Source organism: Antechinus flavipes, chromosome 2 (assembly GCF_016432865.1).
Source record: "Antechinus flavipes isolate AdamAnt ecotype Samford, QLD, Australia chromosome 2, AdamAnt_v2, whole genome shotgun sequence".
Lineage (NCBI taxonomy): Eukaryota > Metazoa > Chordata > Mammalia > Dasyuromorphia > Dasyuridae > Antechinus > Antechinus flavipes.
The window spans coordinates 536,175,323-536,199,707 of record NC_067399.1 but is presented as its reverse complement, the minus strand read 5'-3'; the positions used below and the strand labels follow the sequence as shown (position 1 = coordinate 536,199,707).

General features: G+C 35.7%; 1 protein-coding gene across 2 annotated transcripts in view; it reads left to right on the top strand.

Moving 5' to 3' along the window:
* Positions 1–19,678, top strand: part of PAQR5 (progestin and adipoQ receptor family member 5) — an 86,595-nt gene extending 66,917 nt beyond the window's left edge. For both annotated transcript variants that reach the window (XM_051980774.1, XM_051980775.1), the window contains 4 exons: positions 1,018–1,144; positions 13,889–13,985; positions 15,518–15,659; positions 19,329–19,678. In XM_051980774.1, the coding sequence (XP_051836734.1) occupies positions 1,018–1,144; positions 13,889–13,985; positions 15,518–15,659; positions 19,329–19,570 (608 nt within the window). In that variant the 3' untranslated portion in view covers positions 19,571–19,678. The remainder of the gene's footprint in view (positions 1–1,017; positions 1,145–13,888; positions 13,986–15,517; positions 15,660–19,328) is intronic.
* The last annotated feature ends 4,707 nt before the right edge of the window (positions 19,679–24,385 follow it).

Below are 24,385 nucleotides of genomic sequence, written 5' to 3'. Positions count from 1 at the left end.
CAGTCAAACAAGAACCAGGAATTATGAGCTTTTTTGTGTCATAGGTTTCTTTGGCAGCCTGATAAATCATAGTAGAAGTTCCTGTTATCATGATGCATCAAATAAAATATATAGGATTACAAAGAAATGAAGTATGTTAAAATACAATTATCAGAATATTTTTTAAAAACAGGTTCATAGACCTCAACTTAAGAACCTTGGACGAGCTGATTTTGGAGATACTTCCTAAATCAAATCTATTATCCCATGGGTCTTTATAATGTTGTAATTCAGTTTATCAACAAATAGATGATGCAATAGATACACCTGGGCTTGAAATCAGGAAGATTCATCTTTGTGAATTAGGAAGAAGAGTTCCTTGTGGCTTAAAGTAGTCCTCTAAGTTTCAGGGGAAAGATATATATTAAACTAAAATGTATTGAGCAACTACTGTGTTTAAGGCAGTATGCTGCTATGTGTTATGAGGAGTTTAAAGAAGCACATGAAAAGATCATTACCCTCAAGGAATCTTTGGTTAAGCGGGAATGAGGTTGGAGGCAAGGGATTGGTAGAAAGTTACTGTATATGGAAAAATTAGCAATACGAGGCATTGTGTGAAAAGTAACTTAGGAATAGTACAGATGGGTTTTCTAGGACGTGAAAGAGTGGGGGAAAGACACTTTAGGAGACTGAAGAATATGTGGAAAAGGTACAAGTGGTCGGAATAACTAGGACATGTTCAAGTGGTATTGAATTCTATATCCTCTATACAAAAATCGTAGGGAATCAGATCCCACCAATCCAAGATCTAAGATCCCTTTAACAGTCTATATCATTCTTAGAATTCAGAGAATTGAAACATCACTGTAGGCTAGAGGGATGTCAAGCACTGTTTCATGGAGGTGGAAAGAAGAATTGATTCATTAAGTTAGTGAGAGAGTGCTACTTTCCTATGAAATTGCATAATATGAATTTTTCCCTTTCCAAAAATAACTCCTTCACTGGACTCATCCAACTACTTACCACTTACATCAACAGGTTCTGCCATAGCCTACTCTGCATACACATTCCCTGCCACGTTGGTTCGTACCACCTTCCATCACTACTTTGTGTCCCTGGCTGTGCTGAATACCATATTGAGCATCGGACTTTCCTGCTACTCCAGGTATACCTAGTATCCTTTTTCTCTGGGGGGCATTGGCTGCTTTATAGCCATTAACTGTTCAGATGGTTTGAAAAAAGAGCAAAAGAAGGAGAAACAGATAGTAGGTCTCTCTTGGGGAATGACTAAATTGGTACAATTGGTACTACAACCATGGAGGACAAGGCATATTGAGAATCTTAAGTGGAAAAGTAGAGTAAGATTTGGAGCTGGAGGACTTGAGTTTAAATTTCATCTTCCTTCCTTTCTGCCTATATTCTTGAGTATGAAGGCACTTCTCTGGAGCTCGGTTTCCTTATCTGCAAAATAAAGAAGTTAAACTTCTGAAAGTCTATAATGGCAAGTAAAGGTCTAAAGTCAAACAGCAGTTCTACCTAACTTGAACATGGCAAACTAATGTCCCAGTTGAATTAGTCTTCCATTCATTTCCAGCGCCCCATCTTGCTCTGTTCTCTACTTAGTAATCCAGTTGCCCAGCATAGCTCTGGAATTTCATGCAAGAATCTTTTCTTTTGCCTCCAGTATCATGAGGAAGCAGCATCAGGGGTATAGTAGGTAGGCTACTGGCCTTGGAATCATGAAAACTTGGCTTCAAATCTTGCCTTTGACATTTACCAGCTAAGTGATCCTGGGCAAATCAACCTATGGTATTCTTTAGGTAACTCTCTAGTAATTATTTAGTAAGTCACAGACTAATTATATGTGTAATTACATCTCAGGGAGTTCCCCAGAGACATTTGAATATTTGTGTATCATTCTCTACATTATTATATAGGACTTTGTACAAAATTGTAAGGGGGGATTTCCTGTCTTTAAAAAAAAAAAAAATTTTCAGCATGAAACTTTATTTTCCAGGGAGAGGAAGTCTGATGCAGTGGAAATAGTATTGCACTTGGCAGCCTGTACTGAATTTGAGGTCACTAGATCTGATTTCAAATCTCAGCCCTGTCCTTTATCATATGTGAGCTTAGGGGAAAAAAATCACTTTCTCTCTCTGTATCTCATTTTCTTCACTGTAAAATGATGGGACTGAACGAGATGACCTTTCAGGGCTCGTCTAGCACTAGGATAGGATCTATGATGGACCCTGGAGTCAGAAGAGCGGGATTCAGATTCTGTTTCTGGTATATACTACCTCTGTGACCCTAGATAAACCCATGATAAAGATGACAAATTAAACCTTATTGGTTTACACAGAAGGTGCCTACTTTGGGAAAAGCACTTTGGATTTTGGATAGCATCAATTTTCTCATCCCAACAAAATAAATAGTCCCTGCCCTCAAAGCAGGGTCTTTATGGGGGAAAATAATCTGTAGTCACTTAAGGATAAGTAAAAATATACAAATTAAATAGAAATAGGTGCTATGTTAGCTAAGACATGGGAATAACTTTCCCTCAAGAAACTTACAGTTTAGTTATAAAGATAAAAATACCAAAAAAATTAGTTAACAAAAATATTAACAAATAAGAGATGTCACCAAAACAATATATGATTAATATCAAATGAGTGACACAGTGTAGTATAATCCAAGGAACATGAGACTGAGAGTTGAAAGACAGGCTTCTAGTCCCATCTCAGACCATAAAACTGGGCTTCAGTTTCCTCATTTGTAAATGAGGAAATTGAACTAAGTTCTTTCTAAAATGCCTTTTACATTATATATCATTTTCAAAATTCAGAGAAGAACAAGATCATTTCTAGGCTGGGAATGTTCAAGGAATGCTCCATGGAGGTGGAAAAAGATAGGGGGAAGGTTTGATTTATTAAGTTAATGACTGAGCACTACTGTCCCTTGAAACTGCATAATATGAAATTTTAACTTTCCAAAAATAAAAAAAAAAGTTTTGAAGACTTTTTATAATTCAGCAACAAATCACCAGGTTGGATTATTTCCATTTTTATTCTAACAGGAAATGGTCAATTGGCCTTCAGCTGTCAAAACTTTTTTTTTTTTTGGAGGAGAGTTTGATTTGACCTGTCAATATCTTTGCAAAAACAGTGCTTGGCAAAGGTGGTTTGGTGTGCAGCCCAGGTATTCTCTTGAGAGCTTGTGTTTTCTATAAATATCCTTAAGTCATATGGAATAGAATAGTTCTATTTACATACTGGGCAGATCCATCCCAGCAGCCTCAGCTTACCTGCATTGCTCTACTTCTTTTTTCTTTTAAGCAACAGAAGAAGCCAGACTGGCTTAGAAAAAAGTGGACTTCTTATTTAGGGATTTGGGCCAAAAGTGACAGCAAAGAAGATCTGAGAAATAAAATAGGTCTGCAAAACCATGATTTCGTGATCTTTCAAGGATTTGAATATTCTTGGGATTCAAGCAAGGAGTTTATTTTTTGTTTTAGACTGTCCTTGGTTTTTTCCAAATTTCTTTTCCTTCCCTTTAAATTATCATTTTCTCCTTTTTTCTTTTCTTTTTTTTTCTGGGACTGAGAGAGAATATCAAGTAAAGCCCATGAAAGGTGTATTGGTGAAAAGAATAGTAAGATTAGAAGTCAGTGAACTCTGACAGAGCCACCTCCTCATCTTGTGGAGGAGTGAACTGAGACAGAGGGAGATACAGTGACCCACTCCAGCTTATCCTGTAAAAGGAGGCAGGTGACTTAGAGGACTCAGATCCCTTCTAGCTCTAACATACTTAGATTCTAATGTTTGTCAAAGACTTTTTACTCAACTTTACCCTTTCATACGATCTTCCTCTTCCAATCTTACAATTGCTCAGCTTTCTATTTACAAAGTGGTCAACTGTAGTTTGAGATACTATCTTCACCTTCCCTGAAAGGAATAGAAAATTGTATCATTTTTTTCCTCTTCAAATTATTAAAATCTTGCCAGTTTTCAAAGGAAGAAGTCCAAGAAGTCCAAGTTATTAAAACAACAACAACAACAACAACTCAGTATCTTAAAACCACCCTAAATCGTTGACAGAGAGATGCAAGTTTCAGGTTTCATTTCATAGCAGGAAAATGCATTAATTGGAGGGATCTGTGGGAAAATGGGCACAACACAGTGTTAGAATTGTAAATTAAGTCCAATCATTGTAAAAAATAATTCAGAGTTATACCCCCAAAGTTACTCAACTATGCTTATCTTTTGATAAGTGATAACACTTAGCTCATAGGGATCAAAGAAGAAAAAGACATATATTCAAGAATATAGTAGCTCTTTTTGTTATAGAAAAGTACTAAAAATGAAGGGGAAAAACCCTTCAGTTGGGGAATAATTGAACAAATTATGATAAATCAATATAACCCATCAATCAATAAAATTAAGTACCTACTATGTGACAGGCACCTACTAAGGACACAAAAAGGGCAAAAGATAGTCCCTGCTCTCAAAGAGCTCAGCTCACAGTATAAATTACAAACAAGTTATATACAGGATAAATAGGCAATAATTAATGGAGAGAAAGCATTGGAATTAAGAGGAGTTGGGAAAGAGTTCCTGTAAAAGATGGAATTTTAGTTGAAATTTAAGGAATCAGAGAAGGCAGTAGATAGAACTGAAAAGTATGCCAGGCATGGAAGACATCCAGATAAAAATTATTGATGGAGTCAAGATATGGAATAGTCTTATTCATGGAATAGTCAGAATACCAGTACCCCTGGATTGAAGAGTACCTGTCAGGAAGTAAGGTGTAAGAAGGCTGGAAAGATATGAAGAGTTTTGAATGTCAAACAGAAGATTTTGAATTTGATCCTGGAGGTGACAAAGGGCTCATTAGAATTTACTCTGTCTCTTTCTGTCTTTGTCTTTTTCTCTCTGTCTCTTTCTGTTTCTCTGTCTCTCTCTGTGTGTCTGTCTCTGTCACTCTCGCTGTCCCTCTCTCTCTCTCTTTCTCTCTGACCTTCTGTCCCTTTCCCTCTCTCCGTGTATGTGTATATATATATATATGACATGATTGAACCTGCTCTTTAGGAAAAGCATTTTAATGGCTGAATGGAGGATATAGTAGCGTAGGGAGAGTTTTGAAGCAAGCAAATCCATCAGCAGGCTCTCACAATAATCAGAATCTGAAGTGATGAAGGGCCTGCATCAAAGTGGTAGCAATGTCAGAGGAGAAAGGAGGGCATATTCAAAAGCTGTCGCAAAGATGGAATCAAGATTTGAGCAAAAGATTGGATAGTGGATTGGGTGGTGGTGGTGTGTGTATTGAGAATAACTCCTGAGTTGCTAGCTTGTAGGATTAGGAGGATGGTGTAACCCTCTGCAAAATAGAGAATTATGTTAGGAAAAGAGGATAGGTTTAGGGAAAAAAGAAAATGAATTTTGTTTTAGACATGTTTAGATTAAGAAGCATACTGGAAATCTAGTTCAAGATGTCTGAAAGATGGCTGGAGATTTAACACTGGAGGGTAACAGAGAGACTGAGGCAGGATGGGTAGATTTAAGAATCATCAGCAGAGAGATGGGAGCTGATGAGATCATCAAATGAGGTAATAAATAGGTAATAGAATATTGCATTATAACATGAAAAGGAAAGTTTTTAAAAATATAAGGAAGACCTATATGAACTAGAAGGACTTCTTCAATAAACAACATTGTAAAGAGAAACAACCTTGAAAGACTTAAGAATTCTGATCAATTCAATTTGCAATCATGATTTCAAAGAACTGATAATAAAATATGCTCTCTACTTCCTGTCAAAAAAGTGATGGTCCTCTGATGTATTTTTGGACATAGCTAATATGGGGATTTATTTGGCTTAGCTATGCATATATATTACAAGGCTTTTCTATATGTTTTTTTTTTTCAATTTAAGAATGGTAAAGGATTGGGATAGGATATCTTCCCCACAACAACAACAACAACAACAACAACAAAAAACAGTTAAAGTATTTTTAAGTATATGTAGAAGAGACTGAACAGAAGGCCAGAAACAATTAAAGATCTTTGAAAAGTACATGTTGAATTTATTATATATTTTAAAAGAAAAGCAAATTGTACACAATTGCAATTTATGTTTTATCCTCTTTTCTACAATGTATATGAAAATACTCATTTTGTTATATTCAGAATAAAATAAAACAAGCAAAGAAAATTATTCAACTATGAAAAGTCTACTTATTAGCAAATCAAAAAAAAAAAAAGAATAAGTTATCCTATTACAGTAAATATAGTTAAAGTTTAGTCCTAGTTCTGTGACTCAGTTTCTATATGATAATTTAACAAATCACTGAGCCACTTTTAGCCCTCAGTTTCCTAATCTTCAAAGTGGGAGATAGCATCCTTTACAAGTTTAAATTTATAGTCCTCTAATGAAAGAAAACCAAATTATTCCTCTCTGCTAGGAAATGACTAACTAAAAAGAACCAACTTTGGAGCTAGTAAGGGAAAGAAAGGGGTCATACATTCATCACTCTTTTTTTCTTTTTTTGCTGAGGCAACTGGGGTTAAGTGACTTGCCTAGGATCACATAGCCAGGCAATGTTAAGTGTCTGAGATCACATTTGAACTCAGATCCTCCTGACTTCAGGGCTAGTGCTCTGTCCATTGTACCACATAGCTGCCCCACATTCATTACTCTTAACCATTTTCCTTTTTTAACTTGATTATTTTGTGTTTTGAGTGTGTATTATATTTTGTTTTAGTGGGTGACTTGGATGTTTTTAGGGGCTAATGAGGTCAAAAAAAGTTAAAAGAATTTCTGTTTAAAGATGAATTCTGCCCCCCCCCCCAAAAAAAATCCAACTTAAAGAACTAGTTATCAAGCTCATCTTTTCTCTCTCTTTTAGATACTGATAGTGCAAAAGGCATGAAAGAGTGCTGGATTTGGAGTCAAAGGACCTAATTGCAAAGCTTTCTATGACTCTGGGACTTTGAACAAGATTCTTAATTTCTCTAGGCCTTAGTTTTCTGATTCTGTAATATAAGGATTTGGATTAAATAACATCGACCATCTCTTCTAACTTTAAAGTTATGATCTACAATTCTGTCTTTTATAGAGTATGAATGCTACATGGACTGGGGCCAGGAAAAAATTGTTTTATAGGGTACATTATTGTTAATGAGAGCAACAAAGCATTGTTCCTATAAGCTATCTGTTGGAAACTGAAATAAAAATCTCTTTATGTAAGTCCTGTCCTTAGAATAGTATTAATTAAAAGGAAATGCTATCAGTAAACAACAACGATCTCCAAGGGACAAAAGAGTTTTTTTTTTTTCCCCAAAGATTTAGTGACCCACATATTTCAAGGAGTGTGATTTCACATTCTAAAATTCCATTATAACAAGATGGGATTCACTGTCATAAGATTTTACCCACAGCTTAATTTAACAATGGGATTCCTAAAGGTAAAGCTGACTTTTTGGAACTTCTCTATACTTTCTTGAGGACAAAGAGAAGCTTTTTGGGGGGGGAGGGGAGGAATTCTGTGTTTCTTTAGATCACCAGTCCCATCATGGTCATAGAGTTATTTTGCTGTCCTGAAATCGGCCCTTAGACATTCTGCTACTTTGCTAACATTAGGGCCCCAGCTGCTTCTATAAACAAGGAGGCTGAAATAGGTGGTTCTTAGTGTCTCTTTCAGGTCTGATGTTCTCTGATGACAAAACAGGTTGTAAAGAGAGACCCCCGTCTCCTCTCCCAGCCCTGTCTTGATCATTCTATAACTCTTCCCTACCTCCTCAGAAAGGAGACAGAAGTAGCTTCTTTGAGATTTGCAATGCAGTTATTTAGTATTTTTCTCTGCCCAGCTTCTACCTCTTCTCCTTCTTTCTTCTATTGCTGTCTCTTTCCTCTTTTTCTTTCCTTTTAGGTTCAGCTTTGCAGCTGAAGACCATCATTCTACTCACCTTTACAGAAGCACTTAATCGAGGAACCCTTCCACAACGGGCGCAATATTAAAACCCCAGGAAATCCATAGTTTTGTGAATGGCCACCAGAGCTCTTTCTTTCTGTGTAAGTGGCCAAGTCACCATTCTGTTCCAGCAGTGAAGGGGCAGGAACCACTGAAAATAACATAAGAGCTTTTTTTTTCCCTGACTGATTTTATGATTTTGTCACCTTAAAAATATGAGTTTTGGCAGGGCAAGGGGAGAAAATAGAGTAGATTTCTAGTTATTAGTTAGGTTAACTATGCTTGAAAGCAAAGAAGCATGTGTATTGATTTGGGTGACAGAGAAGAGATTATCAGCATTTGAATTATTTTCCCAATGTAGAAGGTGCAGAATTTAGTGTCAGGTCCCACCTGACAGAGGCAATAGATAACCAGGATGGTGAAAAAAACTTTAACAAGATCATCTGAAGGAAATGTGGATGTTGTTTAAGTTAGAGAAAATTGGGGTACAGCTATGATAGTTCTCTTTACAGAGGACTGCCACATGGAACAAGGATAGATTTATTCTACTTGGTCCTAACTGGGGTCAACTGGAATCAGTTGATGAAGTTTGCTGAGGCAAATTTTAGTTCCATGTAAGGAAAATCATCTAGCTGTTAGAAGTATCTAAAAGTCAAATGGGTTAAAAAAAAAATCTTTGGGTAATGGCTCCTCCTTTAAGTGAATGCTAAATTATTGGGTTTTGTTCTCAAAGAGGACCAATGACATCAGGAAGATATTGACTTGCAAATGAATTGGATTTAAATGAAGCAGGGCTGTTCAAAATCAAGAGCTTCATTCTATTCTCCAGAGCCATCTAGGTCCAGTGGCAAGACATAGCTCTTTGGGGCAGCCAGGTGGCACAATAGAAAGAGCATGAGAACCCGAGTCAGATAATTCCCTCCTGAGTTCAAATTTGGCCTTTACACACTTACTAGCTGACTGTGAATTAGAATGCTAAATAACCACTTGAAGGAATATTATAGAGGGAATTGCTGATTAGCTATCGATTGAACATGATGGTTTTGATGGTCCTTTGTAAGCCTGAGATTCTAGCACAAAAGAAAAAGGATTGAACTAGGAATTAGGAGATCTGTGTTCTAGTTCCATTAACTAGCATGATGATAGGCAAAGTCACCTCTCTGGATTCCAGTTTCTTCATCTGTAAAATGAGTGGATTCAACTAGATGACTAAGATCTCCTCAAATTCTGACATTCATGACTTCTATGTGCCAAATATAGTTTTATGAATCTATTATGGGTTGGCAAATCTAATGGCAAGTATTTTAGAATCTAATGCTAGTCAGGTTTCAAAATAATATAACCCAATTTGAATCCATTGAAAGTCATATGACTAACTTTTGTGGTAGTTTGTAAATATTAACTGATTAATATTTTCTTAAACATGAGGGTGATGAAAGACATCCATCCCTCCTCAGGGATGACAGAAGCAGCATTGCTTCCCAGGAGAAAATCTGCATTATTGAATGTAAAAAATGATCTTGGCAATATAATCGACCTAGATCTGTGTTCTTTAGGTACCATGGTAGATATGGTACAATGACAGAAGTCAGAGGATATTGGGCAAATCATGTAACTTCCCTGGATCTCAATTTATTCATCTGTAAAAATAAAGTTAGACCAGGCAGCTTCTGAGACTCAGACTCCTTTTAGCTAAAGATTTATGATTCTATATCATGTAACATCTTTTACCAACATTTATTACCCCATAACCCTAGAAAAATCATCCTTTATGAGATTCAACTTTTTCATCTGTAAAATTGCAATAACAATATTTGTATTCACAGAGTTTGCTGGAAAAAAATACTTTGCAAAATTAGAGATGCTATAAAAATGTCTAGTAACTCCTGAAAAGGTTTCTAGAACATTAGAATTCTTTAATTATATGTTACTAGTATCATCTTCTGTGTTTCAAGTATGAAAACAGGACAATTAATAGGATTAAAATGGAAAAGAGATCTATAAAAAAAAGTATTTGAATCCAAATTGAAGAGATATTTTTGGTGAATGGTGAGGTCCTATAGTTTTGCTTGTTTGTGTATGGCATTGTGCTGGTTGCATTAAGCCTCATGGAAGAGATTCTTGGGCATCAAAAGGTTGAGACCTGATCATATAGGAAAGAGCAAGCAGAAGAATTTTACACTTGGATTTTATTGCCTTTTATTGATTGTTGTCTAGATCATGATAAACACTTGAATGGATAAACTATAGAACTTGTCTGTCAATATGTACACATAAACATCTGGAATAGACAGTACAGATGGATAAGTTGGACCCAAACTTGAACAAGAAGAAGACTGGATTGCAAAATATCAAAATAAAGGCCCATCTTTTTAAAACCAACATCTATCAGTGTTGCCATATGGCAGTAGAATATAAAAGGCATGAAATATAAATGTCTCCAGAGAATTAAAAATGAATATTACATGGAGGATTACAGAAGAATGCATGTAGGATATAAACAGCCTGCAACATGTAACCAATGAAAAGCCTTGAAGAAAGGAATAAAAGATTTTGTCAAGGACATGTATGGTCATTTGAATCAAGTATTGATACAATATGTCAGCATTATGCCAGGCACTGGAAATACAAGTATAAAAATGATAAGGACATGGACTGGCCACATGGCAAGGGTGAGGGATAACAAGTGTTCCATTGGTCCCTTACTGATGTCAAGGGAAGCCTCCTAGTAAGGGAGACCTCTAGCATCTTGGAAGACACTTTGGTGAACTTTTGGAGGACATGACTGAATTTCATAAGATGGACAGGTGTGGATGGGTGATGATCAGACCTAAGGTAAATTGATGACTTAACAGATTCAGCTGAATATTGAGCGTTTATCCAGAGATATTGCAAAGCATCTGACTACATCTTTGTGTGGAAAAGATGAAGAACATGGGGCAAGAGGAGAGCATAATTTGAAACTGGTTATGAAACTGCTTGAATTGTTATACCCAAAGAGCACATATGATTTTGATGATCCCTAGACCCATAGATTTGGGTCTAGGAGGAAAGGATGAAATAGGAACAAGTATTTGTTAAGTACTAACTATTTGGCAGGTACTATGTTAAATGCTTTACAAATATTTGATCTTCAAAATAAGTAGGTGCTATTATTTCCACTTTACAGGTGAGGAAACTGAGGCAGAGGTTTGCTGATTTGCCTAACGTTACATTGCTAATATCTGAGGCTGAATTTGAATTAGATCTTCCTGACTCCAGGCTCAGTGCTCTTTCGACTGGGCCACCTAATTTCTTCCTAGAGAAGGGAATATTTCTCTTCATATAGTTAAAGGAATGTCATATTGATGAGACTTTGTTTTCCCACTTCGTGCCAAAGGACAGAACTATGAACAATTAGTAGCAATTTTAATGAATCTGTCTTAAACTTGATGGTAAGGAAAAATATCCCCACAGTTAGATATCCCAAAGTGGAATGACTTGCCTCTGGAGATCCGGTGGGTTTCTCTTCTTTAGGGGTCTTCAAAGCAATGACAGCACTTCTGTGGTGTTTGTTGTAGAAGGCATGAATTCTTGTTTAGCCATTAGTTGGATTAGATTATCTCTGAAGTCCTTTTCAATTCTAGGATACTACCAATTATTGTACTTATATATAACCTATGACTTCATCAGTGTGGGAATTCTCTCCATCAATGCAGACCACAACTTGTTAGATGTTCTATTGAGAGCTAATGGCTGAACATAGTCTATTGGGAATTTCTTCACTTTATGTATCTGAATCTCTGATAATAGACATGAAGTCTATCATTAAGCCTTGCTAAAATCCTAACATTAGGGTCTTACTTTCTGCAGACATAACCTTCAAAGACCAAGAATTGCCTCTCTAGCATGAAAAGAAATCGAATGGGATTTTAAAGAGAATGGCTATTCTTGTGAACCAGATATTTTCCAAATGGCATAAAAATACTTTGGTTAGGGACTAGTGAATTAAAAGATGGCATCAGGATTTCATGAAGTGTTAAAATTACAAGCTAGAATTACTGTGGTTCTTTATCTGATGTTTGGGATTATTAGATAAAAGGACCAATTTAATGATTTAGATTATAAGGATAATTCCCTCACTATTAGGAATTCCCATTATTTCCCACTCTTCAGTAAAGCTAGTTATCCTAAAGTTTCAGGCCAAATGTATAGTAATTTTTTTAAAAATTGGAGGATTTGGACTTTAGCTTTTGTGAATTATCAACACTCCCCCTCCTCTTATTTTTTCTTTCTTTCTGTTTTTTTCCTCTTCTTTTATAATGTTTACAATTATAATTACAATTAGTGGGATATAAAGTTATGATGTACTGATAAAAGCCTTGCATTTAAAATGAGAGGATAAAGGTTCTAATACTGGTTTTGCAACATAACACATAGTTATTTGTGGCAAGTCATTTATCCTAGTATCTTAAAACTCACACTCTGATATAGTAAATATATATATATATATATGGAAGTATATAAATCAAAAAATCTTGGCTCTCCTCTCAGACCTGGAACTTAACTAGAGATATAAAGTTGGATAACTAGGAATTGTTCTGACCCTTATTTTTCCTGTTTTGTAAAACAGGAATAATTCTCATAAGATCAAAGAATTGAATGTTTTGAAAATACTTTGAGAGTTGCAAAAGGGACACATAAGCATAAATTTTGAAAATAATTTCTCAAACAATTGTTTGAAAATTTGCTTGATAGAAAAGAAGCTTTAGGCTTGTAAAAAGAATAAAAGTGGTAGAACATAAGGACAAAAGTGCAGAAGTAGGAACAGGATCCTAAATATTGATGGGTACAAAATTTTTTTCTAGTATTGAGAGGGCCAAGAATGCTTTGTTTTTCAGTTAGGCACTTAATAAATCTGAAAATTTCCCCATTTCCATCAGATAGTCTTGTCTTTCCAACTTTTTAGGCAGCAACAAAGCACTGATAAATTATTAGATACAGCATATCCAAGAGTGGGGTTTTCTGTTTGTCTCTAACATTCTGAATCCATTAGCTTCATTTGAATTTGTGAGGTTATCTTAAGAGCTGGTCAGCACAGCTCTGCAGACAGGCTTACCAACAGATACTTTGGTATCCACCTTGCTGCAACAACCCATTTTATTACTCATAATTGCCCTCGTGTCCTCTCTGGACAGTTGCTCTGTGCTATCAACTCATTTATTCAAGCTTCGGGAATGCAGCCTATTTCTGTGTGCAGTATTGTTGACTGTGCCTTGCTTTTGTCTGCTTTCCCTTTTGGTCATCATCATCATTTATTTTAATGTTCCGTTTATCTTAAGATTTGGAGGGAGTAGGGGGGAAGAAATAATGGATTCATATTAATTCCCTCTCCTTAAGACTTGGGCTGAAGATGTATTAAATATTTCAAAAATCCTCCCAAAGTAATTAAATGCCTAATTGAGCCACTGAGCTTAATGGTGATAGCCTGATGAGGTTCTGACTGATTACAGTACATCGTAACCTTCACAAAAACATAAAGAAGGCAAAAGAATAATGTTAACTGACCTGTTTCACTCAGCTTCCCTCCTCCCTTCTGCTAGTGAACATATGGCCATTGTATTTCATGTCTTATTTGAATTTTAAAAGGCTCTTTGGAAATTGAATGACATGACCCTCTGTCTTTTTCCCTCTCATCATTTCTCCGTGACTTGGCTGGTCTCCCCTCCAATCTTGTTTCATTTGTTTCTTGTCAAGTTATTGGGACACCTTTTATTTTTTTTCATCTGATAGTATTGAGATGGAGTCACTTTTGTCAAACTGAAAATGAGGGTGTTAAAGTTTGTATGTAAACGGAAACATTTATATAAAACTGCTTTAATATATCTATGACCCTAATGTATTTTGACATTTTTCCTGAAAATGTTTTTTTCTCTCTGCTTCCTTTCTTCTAATCTTCTCCAGGTTTCTCGAAATCCAGAAGCCCAAGCTCTGTAAGCTATTACGTATCCTGGCCTTTGCATATCCCTATGCCTGGGACACTGTCCCCATCATTTGCAGGGTATGATGGCTCAGTTATGTTTTTATATAAGCCCCCTAATAAGATGTATTCAATCAACAAATATTTACTGAGATGTTGACAGGTGTAAGGCACTGGAGAGGAAACAAAAATGTATTAATTACACATTGTATCTTTAAATTGGACAGATACTCAGAAGATAATTAACAATACAAGTATATGAACTGAGTGCCACATGAGGGTTACAGGCAGTAAAGAAGTCATGATTTGAGCAAGAGACCACCATGGATTGGATGGTTGAAACTTGAATTGGATCTTGAAGGATGAGGGCCATTTTAAATAAGCTCAGAATAAGAGGGAGCATATTCTAGGCAAGAGGAATAGCATGAAAAAGCCTTAGAGGCAGGAATGTATATGATTATTTGAAAGATAACAGTTGATTCTGTGAGCATAACAGACTGTTGTGAGAGGGAAACTTGGCAAAATGGAAGAAAGGGAAGGTACTGACAATTTGCCCAGGGTTATGTTCAGCCCTATAGGAGATGTGGGAATAATAGTATGACAAAATGCCTGTTCTAGTACTCCTATTTAGTGCTTCTAATCCATCTGAGAAAATAAGATTGCAACAATAACAACAAATAGGACATCATTTTGTATAAAATTGGGTGTCATCTAGTTATATTTTAAAAATATAAACTTTATTCACAATGACCCAGGAGTACAATGGTTAGTCAAATATATTTTTGTTTTATAGATTATGCTCCACATATATTGCCAATTCAAAGAATCAGAGTACAATAAAATGCATTTGTTATTGTCCTTGCCTAGGACAATACTGAGCATAATTGAAATCTGATTTTGGTAGCACTTTAAGTACTTACAAATTACCCTTATGAAGATGTGCTCAAAGGTCTAGTAATAGAGTTTTCTGCTTCTAGATGTTGGGTTAGTATTTAGTTTTTAATTTTTTAACATGAATAGAATATGTAATATTTGAACAGTTAAATGAAGATGTTCTTATATGTCCATGATACACTAAATATGGCAGGGAGGTGATATAGTGGGGAAGAGTGCTAGATCTAGATTTACAAAGATCTGAATGCAAATCCAGCTGTGTGTAAATCATGTAAACCTGTGTGCATAAATCACATAAACCTATTTGTCTCAGTTTCTTCCTCTGTAAAATGAACTGGAGGAGGAAATGGCAAACCAGTCCAAGAAAATCACAAATAGGGCTACAAAAAGTTGGACATGATTAAAACTAAAACTAAATGCCACCACTACCATTTGCTTCAAGCTCACTTTGTATAAAAGTCCTTATCAGTTTCAGCAGTTTGTCTACAGATTTCCTTAGTTTCAAAGTTGAAAGCCACATATACAATGAGATAACAATATTAGTGTCTAGCATATGTATATATGTATACACCGTGGCATATAAGGATTTCAGAGTTATTGTGAGTCTGTGGTGTAGGTAGAAATGAAGGCCATCATCCCTCCCTTACCCCTTCTTCTCCAGTCACTCATCTTACTTATGAACAATGTCTAGGTATGATGTTTCCATTAAATATCCACAGCTATTCTCATCATCAGAAGAGATTTCTGGGGAGGCTGCAAACCCCTATCACCAGAAGCACACGGTTATTGCCATCTTGGCTTGTTTTCTCTATGCTGCACACTTACCTGAGAGGCTTGCCCCTGGACTCTTTGACTACATAGGTAAGTAGTGGGAAACAGGAATTTTTAACTTTCTTTCTCTCTTTGAAAGGGTTGAAATATTCTAGAAGTTAATGCATGTGTCCATTAGGGAAGAGAAATAACAATCAAGAATGATGACTTTGGGCTGTTGCCTTGTGCGGATATTTCAAGTTGTCTGGTCCCCAAGGTCTCTGGACACAAGAGTATTGTCTAGGAAAGACTGAAAGATGGTACAGGACAAGATGCGAATAGCCAGGGCAGTCTTTAGTGTAGATTGTGGAGTTAAGAGTAGGCAACATTGCTTCTCTCCAGAAAACATTTTAATATAAGAATAACAAGTGGGCAACCCCAAAGATCACAGAGCCACATCGTAAGGGAGTATATGGAAGTGAGGAGGAGGCCTCTGGTGAGCTTCGTGATTTAGGTGGTTAGGTAGTAGAGGCAAAGCATTGGGCCTGGAGTCAGGAAGTTCAGATACATTTGTAGTCCTGGACAAGCCATTTAACACTTCCATTTGCCTCAGTTTCCTGAGGATAAAATGAGGATAATAATAATACTTGTCTCCCAGAGTTGTTGTGAAGATCAAATAAGATGGTTTTAAATGCCTGTCATGTAGTAAGCACTACATAAATGTTAGCTAGTAGTAGTAGTAGTAGTAGTAGTAGTAGGTAGTAGTAGTAGAGTAGTAGTAGTAGTAGTAGAAATTAAAACTGATTGTAGGTCTAAGAATCTTGGCACTATGTGTGTGTCTGTGTAGCACCAGTTGGTAGGAGCTACTTCCTTCTTCATGCTGTTGTCTCCCTGAATAATGGCCTACTAGGGATTATATGGGATAGAGTAGCAGAAGGCTGACCTTTCAAAGGCAAGGATTTCCATGTTGGCTGAAATAAAAATTAGGTAACACTGAGGCGCAGCGCAGCATTAGCCCAGCTATAAATATTACCTGACATAGAGTAAGAACTTAATAAAATGCTGAAATAAACTCTGGACCTCAGCTTTCCTCATCTGAAAAATGGGATGATATCTCTTCCATGATGTTTCTGTGATGAAAAGTGCTTTATAAATTTTAAACATGGGGCAGCTAGGTGGCACAGTAGATAAAGCATCAGCCCTGAAATCAGAAGGACCTGAGTTCAAATTTGGCCTCAGATATGTAACACATCCTAGCTGTATGGCCTTGGGCAAGTCACTTAACCCTAAATTGCCTCAGCAAAAAGCAAAAAGAAAAAAAAATGAAACATAAAAAATGGTTACAAAACAATTTCTTAAAAGTATTATGTAAGTCAAGGTATGATCATTATTTGTTGTTAATGTTAAGTCATGTCTGACTCTTTGTGACCCCATTTGGTTTTTTTGGACAAAGATACTGGAGTAGTTGGCCATTTTCTTCTCCACTTCACTTTATAGATAAGGGAACTAAGACAAGAATAGGGTTAAGTGACTTGCGAAGGGTCACACAGCAAGTAGCTGAGGTAAAATTTGAACTCAGGTCTTCCTGACTCTAGGCTAACACTCTCTCCATTGCTCTATTGTCTCCATGGTCATTATAGCAACATCTTGACCATCCATTGTCACCAAATGATACCATTTAAGTTCTACATAGAATATAGCACCTAGAAATACCTTGCCCACAGAGTAGGTGTTTAACAATATTGATTTTAATTGAATCTGGAAAAATGACTTTGGTTAAAACAACTATCTCACTCCCTTATCTAAGAGCTTTGATCAATCAGCAACATTAGTCTGATTTATGATTTTCCTCAGAACACACTACCAGACTTAGATCTCAGAGGATCCTCAGAACACATTGAGTCTAATTTCCTCACTTTACAAATAGAAAACTAAGGCTTAAATGTGAGGCTAAGTGGATTACCCAAGGTAGCAGGCAGAGAAAAGACTTAGTCTCCAAATCTAGCACTTTCCTTTGTGCTACATGGTCTCTGCTTCCACTTCACTTTTTTCTTAATATCCTCCTTTGGTATAATGATAAGAAAAGAACAAAATGACTAAGGGGCTGCTTAAAAAAAATTAGTGGGGGCAGCTAGGTGGTGCAGTGGAGAGAGGCACCAGTCCTGAATCAGAAAGACCTCAGTTCAAATCTGGTCTCAGACACTTAACACTTCCTGTGTGACCCTGGGCAAGCCATTTAATCCCCAATACCTCGGCCAAAAAAAAAAAAAAAGATAGTGAAGCAGAGGAGAAGCCCATCATCATTAATTAGCCATTTTTATTTATGAAAGCAGGGAAGGGAGGAAGGCACAGGGACTAACGGAGAGACAGCCCTTTGCCTCATAAAGGCCAACTCTTGGATATTTTATTAGTAACATATTTATTTACTTAAGAATTTATGCCACTTCCCTATTGGTGTTGAACAGAGAAAGGATTTTGGAAAGAATTTTATTCCTCCTACACGTACTTCACTCTCTCACTTCAGATACCTAAAGAAGATATCTGGAGACTTTTCACATCTTAAAAAAAATGCATCTAGAAAACAGATTTCCTTTTCTACTGCCACTTTCTTCAGAGTACTTATCAGCTTGTTGCTTTTCATTCTACACAGATAATGTTTTTGTTAATGCTGAGATTGTCACTATTAGAGCCTATAAAGTTGTAATTACTTATCATAACATAATCATAGTTCAGATATGTCAAATATTGATTGCCTCTTTCATGCTACTTTATGACAGCTGTGATAGCATTGGACTATACCCAACAAGTAGATGGACAGGATGAACAAAGCTATTTTCTCCTGTTCAGTTCTGCTAATACAGTAAGAATCATTACTCTCTGTTATGTGAAAAACCATCAGGACTTATTAAACACGGGAAAATAATAGCAAGCCATTCATTTATTAGTTAGACTAGAGTAGGCACAGGGTAAGTTTTTTCCATAGGCATCTTGTTTGGGCAACCATTTGATCTGGTAGAGGTTAGAAATACTAAATGTGGAGTTCCTAATCTAGAAACTAGAGCTCTCTCTGCATTGAAAGATAAGGTTTAAAGTTAGTAATTACAACTCTTCATTTCACCACTGATCTATTTATGACTGCTTCTGCTGAATAGGAAATAAAGAAAATAAAATTATTAATTAACTGGGCAGATAGAAGGGTTGGTTTGGTTTACTTGTGTACTTGTTCTTTTTAAAAATCTTTTTAAAAAAGATGACACAACTTTTTCCTCATTGCTCCTGGTATTCTAATACCTTCTCCTCCTCTCTCCAAGCAGGGCTGACTAACAGTCTCACCTTAAAGCTATGTTCCTAGCTGTCCTTTGAAAGTGTTACTAATGACCAGTGGTATAAGACCTGTATATTGAAAATTGTACCTCTTTAATTTCCTGTTCCTTCTATTTCTGCAGTATTTATTAGGAACAACAAAATCAGTTAAGCTATAATTCAGCAGTTCATCAGATGAAAATGACTTACAATTCAGAACATTTAAATTATGTTGAAATGACTGGCCAATGCCAAGACCCTGGATGAAATTCCAATGGAAAATATGGTTGACTATGGAGCAGAAAAATTTTGTACACTAAAGTACTGGCTCCAGATTACAAGGCTCTGGCTGTCAGTTGGTAATTTATGGCCAAGTTCTGAGACCCCCAAATGGAGTTTAATGCCTGATGGAGAAGTTAAAGATCTTTTAGAAAAATAATGTTGCTTGCTAAAATTTTGTTGGTTTCTTTATTGTAGGTCACAGTCACCAGCTTTTTCATGTGTGTGTCATCTTAGCAACTCACTTACAGATGGAAGCCATATTTCTGGACATGACGTTGAGAAAAGACTGGCTTCTAGCTACTTCAATACTTCCCTCTTTCTCTCAAACAGCTGGGGCAATATGTCTGTGCATCATCTTCACACTCCTTAATATCATTTACTTCTCAGTTTCTCTGTATCAGACTCCAGAGCCAGAATTATCAAAAAAAGAAACATGATCCAGCCTTATGAGCTTTTTAAATGTGTAGGATAATGCAATTATGTTTTAACTATGTTACCACTGAAAAGTGGCACAGTACTTCTGATAAAATGCTATGGTATTCATACTGGATTTGTGAGTAAGCTGGTGTGATAGGAGACATTTAAGTGGGTGAAATGGCTTAATTTGCACTGATTTTGTATATAATTTGTTAAAAGATGGAGAGAAGTTAGAATAAGACTTCTACGAGACCAGATAAATAATAATTTATGAAGTTTAAATTCATTTTGATCAATTTTTCAACTTGAATTACATGCTAAAGATTAAGCATATCATTAATCTGCTTTTACACTATAATTTTTGAAGAATTATTCTATAGTAAGATTCACATTGTATCATCTGCCAACATTTCCTTTGACTTCCGTCTTCTAGTTCTTCTAAAAGAAAGAAGTAAAAAAGAAAAGAGTACCAAGTAACTATAGGGGTTGAGGTGGAAATGAAACCTGTAGAACAATGGAAGACTCCATTCCCTTCTCCATTGGTCAACTTCCTTTCTTCTTTCTGGGGACATGGATGAAGAGTGTTTTCTCTTTATCTACAATTTCATTTAGTCTTCAAAGTGGCAGGTCCTATCTAAATCATTATGGATTTGATAAGATCTGGGTTTTAGAAGTATGTTCTTAGAATCCTATACCAATCACCTACTATTGTAGGCTATGTAATATTTCCCTAATGCCAATGGGATACAAGAATACAAGATGTAATGGACATGAAGTATTTAATGAACTTTTGGTGACCAAATATTAAAACTGTGATTGTTGGGTTTTTCCACTGCATTAAACACACACACACACACACACACACACACACACACACACACACACACACATTTTTTTTTTTTCTGAGACAATTGGGGTTCAGTGACTTGCCCAGGGTCACACAGCTAGGAAGTGTTAATTGTCTTAAGAACAGATTTGAACTCAGGTCCTCCTGACTTCAGGGTTGGTGCTCTATCCACTGCACCACCTAGCTGCCTCTACACATATATTTTTTAGAATAATAAAAAGTCAGAGTTGGGAGTTACTTAGAAAAATCATTTAGTCTAAACTTTTCATTTTATAGAGGAGGAAATTGAGCCCTAAATAAAGTGCTTGATATTGCAAACTTGGTAGTTGGATCCCAAATCACAAGTACTGAATTGTTCTGGGTCTGATTAATTTCTTTTGCAGGTTGGATAAATAGTCTTTGTTTTACTGTCAGATCTCTCTTCTATTCTCTTCTTCTCTCCTCCTCCTCTCTCTCCCTCCTTCTCTTCTCCCTCCTTCTTTTTCTTGTTTTCTTTCTCCCTTCCTCCTCCTCTTTTCTTCTCTTCCTTCCTTCCTTCTTTCCTTCCTTCCTTCCTTCCTTCCTTCCTTTCTTTCTTTTTTTTTCTTTTTTCTTTCTTACTTCTTCTCCTTCCTCCTCTTCCTCCTTCTCCTCCTCCTCCTTTCTCCTTCTCCTTCCTCCTCCTCTTTCTCCTCCTTCTTTCTTTCTCTCCTTCTCCTCTTTCTTCTTCCTCCTCCCTCCCTCCTCCTCTTCCTTCCTCTTTCCTCCTCCTCTTTCTCCTCCTTCTTTCTTTCTCTCCTTCTCCTCTTTCTTCTTCCTCCTCCTCCTCTCTCTTCAGCTAAAAAATAGGGCAAAATTCTACAAGAGGAAACATATTCAAGCATGTATGTACTTTTACCTAGAGGAAAAAGCTTGAATTTGCATGCAAAAACTGTAGGAGAGAGAGGAGCCTTAGTGCCTTAGAGCCTATCTCTTTCCTGGCAGCTCAACAACAGTTTTTAGTTTGAGTCCAGGAACCAAGATTCAGAACCCCACTTAGATGCCCTCATGGAGACATTAAGACTATTACTTTTTCACATTTATAAAGAGCTTTTAACCTTTCAAAGTTAATATGCTGGGGATTGTTGAGTATTCTCCCCATCTGAAAGATTTTTAAACTGAGGCTCAAGGAATTGGAGAACAGTTAATGTTATTTAATCAACAAGATTCTGGATGACTCAGAATTGCCTCATTTCTAAGTGTCCACCCAAGGGAATGGGATGGAAGTTTTGTCTTTTGTTTCTCCAAAGGTGTCATCACCAAAGGAAGAAGAGAAACTAGTAAAGGATAAAGAGATTTGATGTGAAAACTGTAGAGGGGAAGAGGATTATTTCTGATAAAAAGAGGTTTTTCTCCTTCCTATATTTAATATTGCCTCAATTTTAAATATACTGCAGGATTAATGTTAGTGTGCCAAGAATGCTAATAGCCAAAGAAAAAGAATGTAAGATGTGCTATAGAATATATGAAGAATCTGCCCATAGGAAATATCTTAATATCAGTTTAGTCAACATTTCAGTTTTTAAGGATTTTCCCACTTTGGTTCAGATGGTTTCCACTTCTAAATAAGGTTAAAAGTGCTGGTATTCACTATCTGTTCCAATAGAATTGCTTTCATAGGATTACTTTGTATTTGCAGAAAGTGTAGAAATGGTGAGATAATTTACGATAGACCACTTATAAACTCTTATTTCAGATCACATTACAGTATAACTTTTTCTCATTCATGAACATCCTAAATACTGCTCTTGAAATAAAACTAGTCAAGATCCCAGAATAATCTTGTGTCCATTCATTCATGTTTATTTTAGATGCATAGTCAAGAAATGTAATTTCAGCATATTAACAGCTTACTTCCTATGGATAAGGGTAGACTAGCAAAATAAAATTATATGGGTTGATAAGTTTTTGGTACTTTATTATAGACTACATTGGAGAATGTGATATTGGAATATTTGTACATTAGAGATATTAGACCTTTATTAGCCCAACACACTATTACTGTAATTTTAAATCTGTGATGAAAATGTCCAATGATGCAAATTTGAAATGCTTTTTTCTATTTATGCAAAAGACATCATACTGATGACTGCAATGTTATTTTTATTAAATATGGTTGCATAGTAGTGATAATTTGTTTAAGAATTGGATCAGAAATGATTAATGAGTATAATTATTACATTTTTATGTTATAGATGTATGGGATTTATCTTTCATCTTGTGACCTTATTAAAATGGACAGAATAAACTATCAAATTTTTCAAAACTTTCTAAGCTTGGGTATATTATACCTTGGTAGAGGTATAATATATAAACTTTTCCAATAAAGTTTATGATCAAAGATATAAGATAATTTACAAGACATGAATTTTAGAAGATTTCTTCTAAAGTGAATTAAGAATTACTTACATTCCAAAAATATCAGTTATTTTTCACTAGGGAAAAAGACTAGACCTGTGAATTTACTAATATAGAGTATTTATAGATGAAGGGACTTTCTACAAGTAAAGGACCATTTGTTCTCTGCAATTTATCATCATGTTTGCTTACAAACAGAGTTTTGAAAGGTTAAATGACTTGTGTGGGATCATAAATTCAACAGATGTGAGAAACAGGACCTGAACATAGACTTGCCGATTTGGGGGCCAGCTAGCTGTCATAGTGATTCTTCCCACCCTCTCTCCTCCTCTTATTTTTATTCCCCCCACACACTTTTTTGAAGAGAAGTAGAGGAGATAAAAAAAAAAAAGTAGGAAAAGTAACATATATATGATGTGCCATTATGGTTAGGTACTGGTGGGAAGTTGAAGGGATAGCAAGTAGTTCACTGATATTATAGCCAATATATGTTGTTATTGTTGCATATGTTGAATATTGTTAAATTCAATTTTTCTAACATTGTAATTAAGGTAAAATACATTTGGAAGAAGTCAACTAATGGTGAAATCACACAGATCACTTTAGATCTGTATCTGAAAAGGGACAGTAAATACTTCCAGTAGCTATGTAACATCTCTTTTCTGAATAAATGAATTGATGGTTACTGATAATATTATAATTTGAAGACCTAAAATGACTATGTGACTACAAAAATTGTATGAATAATATCTGGCCTACGATGAGAGAACCATAAGTATGAATTAGTTGAATGTTGAAGTTTCTTACCAAATATAGATTTTTAATGAAAAGATAAAATCAATTGAGCCTCCTGTCTAAATAAGAAATTTTTTTTTCAAATTGTGCTCATTATATGTGCTTATTCTTAACATGTAAAATAAAATTTATTTATTATAACAAATTCTTTGCCCCATGATTTTGGTCATTTTTAATCACTTCACACATGTACTTAAAATAGGTTACTGTATAGATTAATATCACTTAGTACATTTATTTAAGAAAATTGATGATAGTCACCCACCTTGGTGGTTTTCCTTTTAGAAATGTCATATCAAAATTCTTCCTAAAGAGAAAAAATAAAATGCCAATACAGCCTTATTGTGTCAATCTGGCATGAATTTGGATAAGCTTTATTCAACTACTTAGTAAGTGCTTTCCAACAAAAAAAGAACATTTTTTTTTTTTGTCTATTATTTCAGTTTAGATACATATGCCACTGTTCCAATTTGGAATGGTTGTCCATCTTTTCTATATCAAACATCCTTCCTCTTTTTGCAAACCTTATTTAGGCATATCTACTCCTTTAAAATACTTATGTTCACTTTAGATCAAATAATGGTCAGGAAATAAAATGAGAAACTACTATAATTCTTCCAAGCCAAAATAGCACAAGAAGTCAACAGGAAAAACCTGGGCAATAAGGGGTCTTAGCAGCTACATTAGCATAAACTTAATGCAAACAGATCAGCATTTGCTAGAGTCCCTAGAGATGGGCTAAGGATAATGTATTCCAAAAGGCTCTGTGTCCAGAGCAAAAGTCTCCCCTTATACAGCCTCAGAGTGGTCATAGAAA